This window comes from Enoplosus armatus, chromosome 11 (assembly GCF_043641665.1).
Source record: "Enoplosus armatus isolate fEnoArm2 chromosome 11, fEnoArm2.hap1, whole genome shotgun sequence".
Classification (NCBI taxonomy): domain Eukaryota; kingdom Metazoa; phylum Chordata; class Actinopteri; order Centrarchiformes; family Enoplosidae; genus Enoplosus; species Enoplosus armatus.
In genome coordinates, this window is record NC_092190.1 from 20,330,601 (window position 1) to 20,345,801 (window position 15,201).

Consider the following 15,201-nt stretch of genomic DNA (forward strand, 5'->3'; position numbering starts at 1 on the left):
AGCTGGAGATGTTCCCTGGCAATACAATGCACTTTGAGTTGAACAATTTCTGAATAAAACATTTCTTTCATTAAACAATTAACAGCAAATATTATTAGTTGTACTTTAATAAACAACAACAAATATTAGTCCATAAGCAAAAGGGCAGTCATCCTCGCAATAATTCTGTTTGTGTCCAGCACTAGTATGAAGGGAATAGGAAAAGGAGTGGTAAATGTGAGAGGATTTCCTGAAGTCCTGTAGTGTACACAAGGAATAAGAAGCTGCATACTATAGCAAGACAGAGGAAATTACTGAAATGACCAAGGATTTCTACATATTTATCACCTACATTTTGGTGGAAATGTTTTCCCAAGCCCAGTTTTTCTTCTGGTTGGTAATTAGCTAGCACCGTGTTGCACAACTCTGGGTATTCAGACACCAACATTATCATCTCCTCCATCGCTCTTCTTTCTAAAGCCAGGCGGTTACCAACAGAAGTCCAGCATGGTGAAAATTGTGCGTGTTCATGTGGGCGGCTACCACTTCATACTCCTACCACCATGATCAAGACCGCTTCCCCTCTGCAGCCTTCATTCACTGAAATGAGTGGAGGCGGCGAGTTACCGTTAGGTGGTGTGAAAGCCCCTTTAGGGGTTAACTTTAATATTGTCAGACTACACTTACCAATACTTCATTATCATAAGTGGACAACATTCAACGTTTAAAATATTTTGAAACCTTCAGTGTTTACATCTATATTTGCGAGTTAGCAATGTTCTTCTTCCCTACGTTTGCTGGCACATTGCTGTGTTTGGTGCCTTCACCATCACCAACTGTCGATCAGCAAAATAGCTGAAAAAAACATTGTCAGGAATGCTCATGCATGTGAGTCCTGTGCATGTGCACAAGATACAAACAAAACTGGAACCCACTGATCAAATCAAAACAAGCATTAACCCTTTCATGCATGAATTATGACAGCCTCAGTCAGGATTTTGACGAAGTGTTTTTATTTCTCTTTAGGCATGAAAAAAAAATTTTAACTTAATTTTTTTCAAATGTTCATTTCACACAAAGTTCTTCACATGCATGGACAGCATGCATTTGAGTTTTCAACTGAAGAAATATGTATTTAACACACCAATGAATAAAATGGAAATTTTAACAATTGTATTACTCCTTAGTTGTTACTTGATGTTACCAAATTTTATTTACTATTTATTATAAATTATAAATTTATTTAGGGTCTCCTACTATAGAAGGATTGGCAAGGTATTCCTGAGCTGCTCAGCGTTTCTGGCCTTCCGTTGGCCATCTTGGTTTTGAGACATTTGTGTTGCGCTTACAATGGCTGGCCAGTGGGTGGCAGTGTATGGGATGACGCACTAGCGTCCACTGTGGTGGTTGATGTGCAACTACACCATTAAAACCCATGCATATACAAGAAAACAGCTTTTGAATAGCTGTCCACTGTAGTGACCACTATGCGTGAAAGGGTTAAAGAAGTCTTAAAAAGTAGTTCATGGAATTGTTGATGCCTTATGCTGATTTGACTTGAATGTATGTTTCTGAATTCTGGTGGAGAACAAACTGAATGGATTCAATCTGGTGTCAGCTTGCCAAACTCCCCCGATACTCATACAGATATACTCCCAAGCTGCTACAAGATACCAATACCAGTCAGAACAAGTTTCCACCATCATATCTCTTTTGAGACACCTCAAGGTCTTCTAATCTTTATGACTAGACACAGCCTTGAACCTCTTCACGTCAGAGGGTATAATGGTCGCAGTGACCCTTTTGTTTGTTATTCAACAGATGATTTAACAGTGATTCAGCAGTTTAGATTAAAATTATTTTCTACTACAGCTACATATTACATTATTATTTTTTCAGTATTTGGTATTTTTTTTTATTTTTGGCTCTGTTTGTCTTTATTTCTGTCTGCCGTCCGTTCTCCAAGGGAATTGCAGATTGGACTTTTAGCAATTTTTATTGACCTTTGCTACCAATAACATCATTCTGAGGATGAGTTAACATTCTTTTCTAAGCGGTGTTGTCCCAGCCTGGGGAAACTAGAGTAAGGGCTCTGAACACACAAATCATTTGGAGGCAGCTCAGCTTCAGACACCAGGTGTGAAACGGCCACCTTGGAGGAATACTGAGTATCTCTCAGCAGACCTTCAGCTATTTATATCAAGGGCTAATCCCCCCCTCCTTCCTTTGCTTCATTAGTTCATCCATTAGTGTGCTCAAACTTGAGACTCTGGGGTGAATAGAGATCATGTCACTGGGGAGCCCGCCTTGTTCTCCACTTCCTGCCTGTCTGTGTGGTGGAGCAGCTCTGTCCCATGCCGCAACCAGCAGACCGTGGCTGAATCCCAAATCTGGCTGGAGTGATGAAGGATGGTGCCGGCACCAGTACCATCAAGACAGCTGTACACAAGGCTCCTTCACCTGCCCCAGTCTGCTCTTGAATGAGACACAGAGAAGCTGTGCCACTGGCTTATAATTTAGACAAGAGGATGATGATGATGATAATGATCCACCTTGGCTGCACACTGTGATAATTCACATCACAAGTCCCCTTTAATTATGCAGGCCATTACTCACATGATCTCATAAATGTTTATGAGCACTGTGTGCATGCTTATACACATGTGCACAGGGGTAGCTGGATCATGTGCTCTGAACACACATGGTACAGAATAAAAGCGCCATGAAAACAGATGGCAAATCCTAATAAAAGACCACCCATGACTACGTTTTCTCTGTTCATAGAAACAGGGTCCATTTGTCCAAAAGGGCATTTTATCAAAATGGCCTTTCTTAAAAGCCTCTTTTAGCTTTTGGTAAAATGCCATTTTCTAAAACCCTAAAAACTGAAATCCATTGATTTTACTCTTTTGACCTGCAGAACATTACTTTAGATCTTATCCTCAGAGGGCGACTAACTCCCTACTTTGTTCAGTCATTCTCAGGGATTAACTGAGATCTAATGAAGTACTCACTAAATGCCACATTTAATTAGATTATAAAGCCTATCACAATCATTTGGATCAAATTGGAAATGAGCACTTTATGTGTACACTACCTGCACAAGGCTGTCTTTGACATGCTGATTCAGAATAGAGAGTGAAAATACTGAAAAACTTTTTCAACCAAGTTATCATTTTTGTTTTTTGTGTGCAATTATCAACCCATATAGTAGCTTGATTACATTTACTCATTGAATTAAGTCCATGACTTTACCGAACATTTATAGGTCACTTTGGGTGTTCTGACTATCCCATGAAATACACACATATAGTACAAACATTGTGCTGAACAACAACAAAGTGTACACTTCATTAGTAAGCCCTTACCCACACCATGTAATTATTGCATTGTTTGTCATACAGTTCTTTTTGTGTCATTTTTCTTTGTAATATATCTTATTATTTGTGCATTATGCATTATTGTGTTGTACATATACAGATATTCATGGTGACAATATACCATAAACTTCCATACTATGAGATTTGACGATAATCTGTGTTCATATTTCTAATATCTCTTGCCCAGGACTTCCTATTGAACCAGCTGCAGAAGGATGTGTACAGCCCGTTATTTATCAACTTTTCAGCCCAGACTACAGCTGCCCAGACCCAAAACATTATTATGTCCAAGCTAGATAAGCGGCGCAAAGGAGTGTTCGGTCCTCCACTGGGGAAGAAAATGGTACAGCGTCTTTATTATGTTCATATGATGTTTTCTGTTGGTATGACTTGTTTGTTTTTCCGTTTGCACTCATATCACTGAAGTGAGTCACTAAAATGTTGGCATTTGTAAAGTAGTAGTTCTTTTATAACAAGCAGCATTTTATTTTCAAATGCATCTGTCAGAAGTGTATATCTAAACGGAAAACTGTGCCGTTTTAAACATCAAATACCTTGTAGTATTATCAGTGTCTAACTAATGTTATATCTTATCAGGTGGTGTTTGTTGATGATGTGAACATGCCAGCCAGGGAGGTTTATGGTGCCCAGCCCCCTGTGGAGCTGCTGCGCCAGTGGCTGGACCACTGGAACTGGTATGAAATGAAGGACTGCTCCATGATCAACCTGGTGGATATCCAGATCATATGTGCTATGGGACCACCTGGTGAGTAGCATCTGTAGCCGCCCTAAAATTCATTGGAGGCACCATTGTTAAAGCAATGACACTGTTTTAAAGCTCTAGAAAGGTTGACAAAATGCAGGTCGTTAGGTGGGTAAAGTGAATACTTTTTCCCCCCTCTGTCTCTTAACTGCTGCTGAAGTGCTGTCAAGTCAATATCACAAACCAGGAGCTTCTGTTTTGTGGAGCTCCTCGTTGCCTTAAGGTGCTTATCAGTAGCCGGTGTTTACCACTTCCACCTCCATTACTACTACCAGTCGAAACACAAAAGCATCCCTGTCCACTGAGGCAGCTGGCAGCTACAGCTGCAAAACAAAGAGGGTGGGGGCCACACTCAGGTGTCCACACAGCTACAGTATTTGCTCCTGATGCCTGTGCTGACAGTTGTTTAACCTTTCTAAGCTGCTGCCCAGTATGGGCGTGGCAACCACTGAACCCACACCAGGAAAAACAATGGAGGAGCCCACTTTTACTGTATTTTGAATTATATTTGTGTTGTGTTGATGATGGACTTCAGGCCAACAGCAGGTGCCTTTCTGTGTTTTATGTGTTTAGTTGGCTAAAATAAGCTTGCAATGTAAATGTGCCAACATAAACTTGTGTCTCAAATTGAGACCAGTGCTATGTCCTGTTGTCTCGCAGTGACTGTTGTCAGTAAGCACTCCACATAAAACATCCCTTCAGTGGACTCAGATTGCCTTGATGATGAGTTGTGCAAGTTCATTACACCCTGAGACACAAGTGGTTTCACTGCCCCCATGTGCTGTGTCACAGGGGCTGAGGTTACCTAAATGGTATTACATCACATGAGAGCAATATGTAGCATTTGTATTCCATCTCTGACAAATGCCATGGTTGCTAGGTCATCTTTTAATACATGTATGCACTTTATAACCGAAATAATAATAATATTGTGATAAGAAAATAGAATAGAACACAAAGAGCTTCACTACCCACCAAATTGTCTTTAGCTCATAAATACATAAAATGGACATATGATACATATGAACATACTGAACAGATAGTAACTGTGCACCATTAAAAAACTAGCTACTGAGCTGCTTGAAACCAGAAACACTCAGTTGAAGTATTCCTATCAGAGTCTCTGAAAGATTATAGTTTCTTTTTTTTTGTCCTGCTTGTTTCTCAGGCGGAGGGCGGAACCCTGTCACGCCCCGGTACCTGCGCCACTTCAACATGATTACCATTAATGATTTTGACGAGAACACCATGTATACAATCTTCTCCAAGATCACAGATTGGCATTTCACCATACGGTAACTACATGTATAATGTAGCATGTATAATTTATAAGGTGCGTTTTCCCCAAATTGACACAGAGTGTGTGCATGTGTTTAAGAATGTTCGTTACCAAACCTCTACATTTAATCCACTGAGATGCTCTGGCACACAGAAGGTGCTTCTTGTTCTTTTTGAGCTACATCTTTCAATTTCAGTATTTAGTAGGGGCATTTGACCCACAACTTTTTCATGTCCTGGGGTAGTGTCCCACCCACCAAAATATTGCTAACCAAAGATCATTAGGCAGCTAAAACAAGCAATGTTGTACATTAAGTTAGGAGGATAAATCTTTAGATAATAATATTCCATACTGTTCAGATCCTGTTTCAATAATTAGGGGATTAAAGGTGTTCTTTTCCCGCCTCTCTTACTGCACTGCTTTAGTGTTTACTTCAGAGACCACAAGTCCTAAAGCAATCAAATTCATCCAACCGCTCCTGCAAACACCAGTATCACTTGCATTTTAACACTTTTTTGGATTTCTGGAAATACATTGTGAATGCTAATGATAAAAAAAGATCCTTGATCATATATTATTAAGTGTTTCATTGATATAGCAAATAATTACAGATTCAATTTCCTAACTAAACTGTGGGAAATAATCTGAATGGGTTCTGAACAATGAATCAACCATTTTATCAACAGGTTTTCTTTCCCCAAGCCATTTGCAGCTCTCACCTCTCAGATCGTCACTAGTACCATGTCAGTGTACCAAGAGGCCACCAAGAACCTGCTACCAACCCCCACAAAGTCCCATTACTTGTTCAATCTGCGCGACATCTCCCGGGTCATCCAGGGCATCTGCCTGTCGCGGCCAGAGACTGCAGATGAACCATCTGTCATCAAACGGCTCTGGGTGCATGAGGTAATGTTGTACACAACAAACCATAGAAAATACCTGACAGCTTTGTGACTAAGGTAACCTAAACATGCAAATAAAATATCATGAAAATACAAAAAGTGAAAATACATATAGCAGCAGTCAAGCTAACCCCTGCCTGTTAGACATAGTATTTCTTTGGAACTTCCTGTGCTGCCGTCTCTGTCTAGCTTTCCCTCTCTATCTGCCTCTCACTCATTCTTTGCCGTGTCGATCCTCAGGTCCTGAGGGTATACTATGATCGGCTGGTTCACGACACAGATCGGTCCTGGCTTGTAAGCCATTTACAGGTGGTGTCTCAGAGTCACATGAAGGAAAACTTCCATCAGCTCTTCCAGCATCTGGACCAAGACCACGATGGAAAGGTCACTGAGGATGACCTGCGCAGCCTCATGTTCTGCGACTTTCACGACCCCAAGGGGGAGGACCGCAACTACCGTGAGGTGCACAACCTCGACCAGCTCCGACAGGTGGTGGAGTCGCACCTGGAGGAGTTCAACAACATCAGCAAAGCGGCCATGAATCTGGTGCTCTTCCGTTTTGCCATCGAACACGTGTGCCGCATTTCCCGCATCCTCAAGCAGCCAAGTGGCCACGCCCTGCTGGTGGGTGTGGGCGGGAGCGGGCGTCAGTCCCTCACCCGATTGGCTGCCTACATGGCAGAGGCAGAACTTTTCCAGGTGGAAATCTCCAAGACCTACAGTACCACTGAGTGGCACGATGACCTGAAGCTTATCATGAGGAAGGCCACACAGGGTGAAGCTCATGGCGTTTTCCTCTTCACAGACACTCAAATCAAAATGGAGTCATTCCTGGAGGACATTGGCAACCTGCTCAACACTGGTGAGGTAAAGTGGATGGGAGGGGGCATAGATGGACTGATGGATGAGTTGAGGTATCGGTGCAAACTGATGGGATAATTGATCAGTGAATGAAGGGTTGGTATAAATTAAGTATGGATGGAAAGGAGGATGGATGTGTGGATAGATTGAGAGATGGATGAAAGGTGGCACAGAGAGAAAAGGTGCAACTGTGTTCTATTTTACAAAGCCAGTACCCAAACACAGACTTTTTGTTATCTTTTGGCTGTTTCCAGGTGCCTAACCTGTTTGCAGTTGACGAGAAGCAGGAAATCTGTGAGAGAATGCGTGTGTTGGACCGGCAACGTGACCGTGACAAGCAGACGGATGGCACCCCCTTGTCCCTTTTCAACATGTTTGTAGAGCGTTGTCGCACACAGCTGCATGTGGTGCTGGCCATGAGTCCCATTGGAGATGCCTTTAGGAATCGTTTGAGACGTTTCCCCGCCCTCATTAACTGCTGCACCATTAACTGGTTCCAGGTGTGTGTATGTATGTTGCATGAGTTCTGATGAACATGCCAATTGTAAGACAAAAACATGTAAAATAGTTTGATAATGTATGATGGATCTCAGCCCAAATCTCTCTTGTGGCTTCCTTCGGTGGTTTTACCATAAAACCATAGCAGAGATTAAAATACAGTACACAGTACAGCGTATTTCTTTCCTTATCAGACCTGGCCCGAGGATGCCCTGCAGGCAGTGGCCTGTCGCTTCCTGGAGGACATTGAGATGACAGATGAGTCCCGAGAAGGCTGCATCAACATGTGCAAGAGTTTCCACACCTCAACCATACAACTATCAGTTCGCTTTTTGGATGAGTTGCAGCGCCACAACTATGTCACCCCAACCTCATACCTGGAACTCATTTCCACCTTCAAGGCCCTGCTGAAGACAAAAAGAGCGTAAGATTTAAGCTGTACTGTATGTGTACATTGTGATTTGAACTGTTATGTGATGTTTTTATTACTTAAGATGCTACTTTAGATTAAAAAAATGTCTCCTGTAGCTATACAGGACATGAATCAGGAACACAGGGTTTAAATTCCTGATCAGGACATCCCGGCACAAAACCCAAATTCCAGTTTCCATGTGCAAAATTGGGACTTATCTCTCTCTGTCCTTTACCAAGTGAGGTGATGAAGCTGAAACGTCGCTATGAGGTGGGCCTCGAGAAGCTAGAGTCAGCAGCAGACCAGGTGTCCACTATGCAGGTTGAGCTGGAGGCTCTACAGCCACAGTTGCTTGTGGCCAGCAAGGAGGTAGATGAGATGATGGTGGTGATTGAGCACGAATCAGTGGAGGTGGCCGAGACTGAGAAGGTGGTGAAAGTAGATGAGGCCGTGGCCAATGAACAAGCCATGGCTGCCAAGGCCATCAAGGTTGAGTGTGATGCTGACCTGGCTGTAGCCATGCCTATCCTTGAGTCAGCCCTGGCTGCGTTGAATACTCTCACCACTCAGGTAAAAGGAGCAATATGTTTTTTTCCTCATGTAGGATAGTGCCCTTACACCTTGCTCAAAGAACAGGTGTATTGCAATTGAATAGTGAAGAGGGTGAATCTATAGATGTGGTTGTTTTTATGTACAGGATATCACTGTGGTGAAGTCCATGAAAAGTCCTCCCACAGCAGTCAAGCTGGTGATGGAGGCAATCTGCATTCTCAAAGGCATCAAGCCAGATCGTGTGCCTGACCCCTCAGGCTCCGGTAAAAAAGTGGAGGACTTTTGGGGTCCGGCCAAAAAGCTTCTCGGAGACATGAGGTTTCTCCAAAGCCTCCATGAGTATGACAAGGACAACATCCCACAAAATTTCATCGCCATCATCCGCAACAAGTACATCACCAACCCAGACTTTGTACCAGAGAAGATTCGAACTGCATCCACTGCAGCTGAAGGCATGTGTAAGTGGGTCTGCGCCATGGACAAGTACGATAAGTAAGTAATGTTCTTCTCCTTCTGTGTTCTCTGTTATGAAAATTGATGCTCATTCACAAAGCTTGATGGAGCTTTTCATCCCTCTTAAGTGAGTAACATGAAGCTCGGTTATTACTTAATTTCAAAGGAATAATCATTCCTCTGGTGCAAGTGTGCCATACATGTGCCAAGTCCCAAGTGATTAATATAACAAGCCAAAGATGCAGATCATTTAAAGGGAAATGTTTGCATCATTATTGTTCTGACAATCGTTTTTTAACTAATTTCATTTAGTATCAAAATAATACATTGATTACGTACAATCTCGAACGTTCCTTGACAACAAAGCTCATCCAGCATTTTCAATTACCAATCAAAGTTCTTAAGAGGGAAAAAATATTATTTCAAGAAAATAACACAAGCAAAGAAAATGGAAATACAAAACAAATCAAATCTACCTGAGAATAACTACCATGAGCCCCTGACCTAAAAGTAAAGTCTTTCTGCCTGAAGTCAAAATGTTTTATCATTGCCTTCAGTGATCTAGAATTGAAATGGGTCCACTATCTGCAGAGAAGTTATATAATTTTGAATTTAGTGCACAGTTAAGATCTCCAGCCATAATAATTACAAGCTGGCATTACCAGCCAGAAGTGAGGCAATGTGTTTAAAGAAGTTAGGGCAGTCAAAATTTAGAATAAAAATCTGTTCCTCCAATTGACCCCATGGCCATGACTATCTGCCCTGGTCATCTGCGGTTTCCTTTTCTTTGGTAAAATAGACAGATGTATTAAATAGAATAGCTGCTGTCTTCTTTCCCCTTTGACAAGAAGCACTACATACCTGGTCCACCCAGTCACTTTTCAGTTTCCTGTGTTCAATGATTGATAAGTGAGTTTCATGAATAAATGCTATGGAACACTGCATTTTCCTGAACTGTCCAAAAGGTTTTTGTCTCTTGATGGGATTATTAAGACCATTTATATTATAATTAATAGTTTAAGCTTGTCATATTGACACTGTTATTGGTCCTAGTTTGTGTAAGTTTCATATAAGACCTAGATCTATCTTCAGCAGCTTGGTACATTTGTCAAGGAATATAAAACGCATAACAAAACAAACCCTAACAGTTCCCTATTCATTTGTGAGGGAGAACACATGACTTCCAACTCTCCAGCAGGCTGTCTAACATAAACCACCATTGCAACCTGCTCCCAGTGTTTTATGGGTAGAGAAGGTTAGCTGTCAATCTCAGGTAGCATTGCACTAAGTGCAAGTGAAGCTAACCACTAAAGTATCATCACCTTTAGGGAAAGCCTTTGCCTTAAAACACAGGCTGTGTGATACACCAACGCCCCAATCTCTGACCACAATACCCATGCATATAAAATCAAATAGACTTATCTTAATCTTAATCTTAAAGCATAATCAGCAGCGTAACAATTATTTCTCATGTTCAACATGCTGTAAACAATAAGTGAGTCTGTACCTAACTGGTTTACTCATCATCAGGGTCTCTCCGTTCAGCCATCAGAGACCTGTGCATTCGTTCTATCGTAATATCCTGTTCAGGTGATATTTTCAGAGTTTTTACCAGAAGCTCCTTCACAAACTCTTTAGTATCCTTAGCCTCACTACCTTCAGGCACTTGGTAAATCCGGATATTGTTGCACCTGAGTCTGTTTTGAAAATCCTTGCTTTCTGCAGTTATCTCTGCATCTCTTTTTACAAGGTGTCAGAGCATCCTCTTGTATCTCAGACCTCTGTCATCAGTTTTGCTGATTTCTGACTCAATTTCCTTAATTCTTCTCTCTGTTTTCTCAATCCATTCCTTTATCTAGGACTTGGACTTTTCAAGTTTGTTCACAGATGACCGAGTGGCATTATGTGCTTCTTGATTATCTCTCCTTAGATCTTTTAACTCTTTTAGAATCACTGAGTCTCTTGGCTTCCTCGTTGGAGTGGGTAGAACTAGCTTGATTAGTCTAAGCCACTAGCATGGATTCTTTCTTTACTCTTCCAGAATCGGCATTAGATGCATTTTTACCAGCTCTTCCAGACAAACTCATCTTTAGACTTCTTACAGTCACACTCTCGTTAAGTGCTGCTGAATAGTTCTGTAGTTGTTGGCAAATTGAGCAGGAGACTCGCTACCTCATGCATCACACAACCGGAAGTCCTGTTCTGACGTTCTTAAATGTTACGCAGATTTATAGAAGCTAAATGTTGTCATATATACCTAATGTATGCTAACAAAATTAAATTTTCTTCTTACAGTTAAGTTCATAGAAAGAATTTTTCAGCTTCCACATAATAATGTTGCCCATACACACTCAACTGCTATAAGCACACTAAAAAACATCACATCACATAAATGCTATCATATCATATTATACACTATGCTATGAATCATATAAAAGCCATCAGGAAGTTACAGTGAAAATACAACTGGCCTGAGAATTTCATCCAAATTAATGTACTTTTTTCCCTTATTTTTTTTCAATGATTGTTTCTGTTCATTTCCACTCAGGAGTGATAGCTGCAGATGAACTGAGGTATATGCGTAAACATAGTGTTTTGACAATGTTGTCACCTTTATCACAGTGTTCATTTCGCTTCTGGCTCAAATATATATCTAGTACATCCAACTCATTCAAGAATCTGCAGTGCTTGAGACGCTCCTTATCTTGTAAATGTTTACTTATTACATCGTTTTCCTCAATGACATGCTTCATGTGTCCTTCAGAGTGGCCAAGGTGGTGGCCCCGAAGAAGGAGAAGCTGGCACTGGCTGAGGGGGAGCTGAAGGTGGCCATGGACAGCCTCCAGAAAAAGCAGGCTGCCCTCAAAGAAGTCCAAGATAAACTCGCAAAGCTTCAGGAGACTTTGGAAGCTAACAAAAACAAGAAAGCAGATCTGGAGAATCAAGTTTGTGCTTTTTATATCTGTGATTGTAGAGTTTTTGTTTCAACTACTTTTCAGATAGACCAATGTATATGTATGGATATCCAGCTATGTAATGAAAACAGAGTTTTCTGTGTAGTGTAACTACAGTTCCAGATGAAAGTCTGAGAAATAAACATGATAACAAAGAGGAGAATGTGCCACAGACAGAACACCCAGGCAAATGTAATTGACTCAGATCTATTGAGGCCACAAACACAAACTTGCTCTGGCTAGCATGACCTTCATTCTGCTCCTTGACCTGGGAAAACAGCCACAGTGCAACACATCTTTCCTACTTTCCTACTCCGATGATGTCCTCCAGGTGGATCTGTGCAGTAAGAAGCTGGAGCGAGCCGAGCAGCTTATTGGAGGCCTGGGTGGAGAGAAGACGCGCTGGAGCGAAATGGCCTTCGATCTTGGAGAGCTCTACAATAACCTGACAGGGGACATCCTTATCTCAGCGGGCATAGTGGCTTACCTGGGAGCCTTCACCTCCAGCTACAGACAGGTAAGCTGAGGGAGGGGGTAGTGCACACTTGGATGTGGATATTAACTACATATAACTTGCGTTTCTTAAACAGACAGAGATTTTTGAGGTACTTGATTTTAGTATCACCGTTAGAGAATATGACTTCCCTCTAGGATATTTCTACCATTGTTCATGTAAAGTCTTTGCTTAGAGTTTTAGAGACATACAGTAGCTGCTACATTTGGAATTTACATTTTCATTAGTTTTGAGGCTAATGATTTGTTTCTATTAAGCACACTATGACCAATACAAATACCAGCACTGTTTCAGCCCAATGAAAGCTAAACGCTTAAGAGCAGTTTGGTGGAAAGTAAACACTCTGGAGGTATTTTTGCTGAGCCTCACATGCCTTCAAGACCAAACCGTGTTTAAAGGTCATCTTTTGTACTGTGTCACGTGGAGGGCCATTGTGATGCTGGCAAACAGATCGGAGGAAAGTGAGTTTGTTATTTTTGTCATGCAAGTGCATGATTGTGAGTGTGAATGCACATTATTGGTCATGCATGTGTGTTGTTTGCTGACTTTCATGTCTTCAAGATCAGTGGGACTGTCTACATATGCTTTAGTTCTGTTGTTTATAATCTTATTTGCAGATTAATGTGTGTGTTTGATTCTGCGCATGTAGTAAAGTGAAAATGACGTCATTACAAGTAAATGTACTCCCCTCCAGGATCAGACAGAGGAGTGGATGAATCTTTGTAAGAGCAGAGAGATCCCGTGCTCCCCCAACATGTCTCTGATGAACTCTCTGGGTGATCCGGTAAAGATTCGTGCATGGACCATCGCCGGCCTACCATCAGACAGCTTCTCCATAGACAACGGTATCATAATCTCGTGAGTATTAAAGGCAGACTTTACACTGACCTGGCATTCTCTCTAGAGGAAAATGCATCAATATTTCCACACTACTCAGTATTATATTTGCAAGAGTTTAATGCACCAACTATGGATGTCTCAAGCAATTTTTTGCTGCTCCTGATACGAGTCATTTAATATTGCATATAATATAATATATGCATAATGAATCTGCACTTTAATTGTTGTGGCAAGTCTGGACATGATTTGGGCAGCGTCTCAAAATTAAATAATGACATGAATTCAAACTGAAAACTCACTGTCACAAAAGCAGCATTTCAGAGGGCCTCCGCTTGCACTGAGCGTGTTATTGAAACTGCTGGCTGCTGTTTATTTTTTTGCTGTTCACTTTTCACTCGCTTGCTGTTTTCAAGGAATCGGTTCCAGTGTTCGGAGTGCAGTTGTGTGAGATCAGTATTAGAATGCCCATCACAAATCAGTCCATAATCAAAAAAACACTGTACATCAGGGCTTTGTAAGCTTTCCTAGGAACCAAAGTTGTCTGATTCAACCTTAATCTGCTGTAAAACAAAAAAAAAAGGAGAAGATCACAAGACATCTGCTTGTTTGTGTAAATGAAGCAGCAACATTGCTTTTTAATCACAATACTATGGCCCCTGGTGTGCTACCCCACTGTGAGCTGTCTAACTGCTCAGAGTGAATCTTCACCCCTAAGTTCCTCTCTACATTTCAATTCTTGTCCTCCAACATCCCCCCTACTGTTGTGATTGTCTCATGGTTAACAGTTATAGGATCTCTCACTCTGACAAGGCAGCACCGTTTGATCAACCACTACTGTGTGTGTGTGTGTGTGTGTGTGTGTGTGTGTGTGTGTGTGTGTGTGTGTGTTTGCAGTAACGCCAGGCGGTGGCCTCTGATGATTGATCCCCAGGGCCAGGCCAACAAGTGGGTGAAAAACATGGAGAAGGCCAATAGCCTGCATATCATTAAACTGAGTGATGCTGACTTTGTACGCACTCTGGAGAACTGCATCCAGTTTGGCACACCAGGTAAGCACAAGTATTTCTCTGCTTTGATGCCTCTGCTGTTGCTGCCTGGTCTGTTGGTGTGTGTGTGTGTGTGTGTGTGTGTGTGTGTGTGTGTGTGTGTGTGTGTGTGTGTGTGTGTGTGTGTGTGTGTGTGTGTGTGTGTGTGTGTGCGCGCCTCACCCACATTGTTGCAGTTCCTGTTACTGCCTGCTGAGGTCTCTCTTTACCACAGGGACCAATAATGGCTGTGCAATGAGTGTTTTGCTCCTTTGTTCTCTGTTCTGGAGAATTCATATAAGTAATATTTCTAAGTGTGAGATGTTCCAAAGAACCTTTATTTAAGCCTGCTGCACCGTTAGTATGTCAAACTACAGTAAATCATACAAAAGCCCAGCAGAAATCAATTCTGTTTTATGCACTAACATTTTTCCTGCCCAGTATCAGGGTCATGCTGACATGTGTAGGCAGACGTGACTGTTTTTTTCCAGCATGTGTTTACTCATACTATATAGTCTTCTCATAGGATTTTCAGGGGGTATGAGATGAAGCAGCAAGGGAGGAATTAGAGTTAGAAACAGACAGAGACAGCAAAACAGCCATTAAAAAGACATCTAAATAATGACCCAACTCAGCCAGCCATTGGGTCTTTGCTTACTGGCAGACTACAAGGCTAACAGCTCAGAGAGTAGATGGTGCTTGCAGGGTGCAAAATAGTCCCCAAAGGCCACAGTTCCACCCTCCACAGACGGTTCTCTGACTTCACAGTTTTACATTCTCATGCTGTTT

The 15,201-nt window shown here is 41.7% G+C and overlaps 1 protein-coding gene across 1 annotated transcript in view; it reads left to right on the forward strand.

Annotated features, from left to right (window-relative positions):
• The window catches only part of dnah7 (dynein, axonemal, heavy chain 7), a 77,194-nt gene that overhangs the window by 40,876 nt on the left and 21,117 nt on the right, over positions 1-15,201 (forward strand). The window contains exons 37-49 of the mRNA XM_070915135.1: positions 3,547-3,702; positions 3,957-4,125; positions 5,291-5,417; positions 6,088-6,307; positions 6,544-7,170; positions 7,419-7,664; positions 7,857-8,086; positions 8,314-8,644; positions 8,772-9,118; positions 11,844-12,024; positions 12,365-12,550; positions 13,242-13,405; positions 14,282-14,436. Of these exons, the coding sequence (XP_070771236.1) occupies positions 3,547-3,702; positions 3,957-4,125; positions 5,291-5,417; positions 6,088-6,307; positions 6,544-7,170; positions 7,419-7,664; positions 7,857-8,086; positions 8,314-8,644; positions 8,772-9,118; positions 11,844-12,024; positions 12,365-12,550; positions 13,242-13,405; positions 14,282-14,436 (3,139 nt within the window). The remainder of the gene's footprint in view (positions 1-3,546; positions 3,703-3,956; positions 4,126-5,290; positions 5,418-6,087; positions 6,308-6,543; positions 7,171-7,418; positions 7,665-7,856; positions 8,087-8,313; positions 8,645-8,771; positions 9,119-11,843; positions 12,025-12,364; positions 12,551-13,241; positions 13,406-14,281; positions 14,437-15,201) is intronic.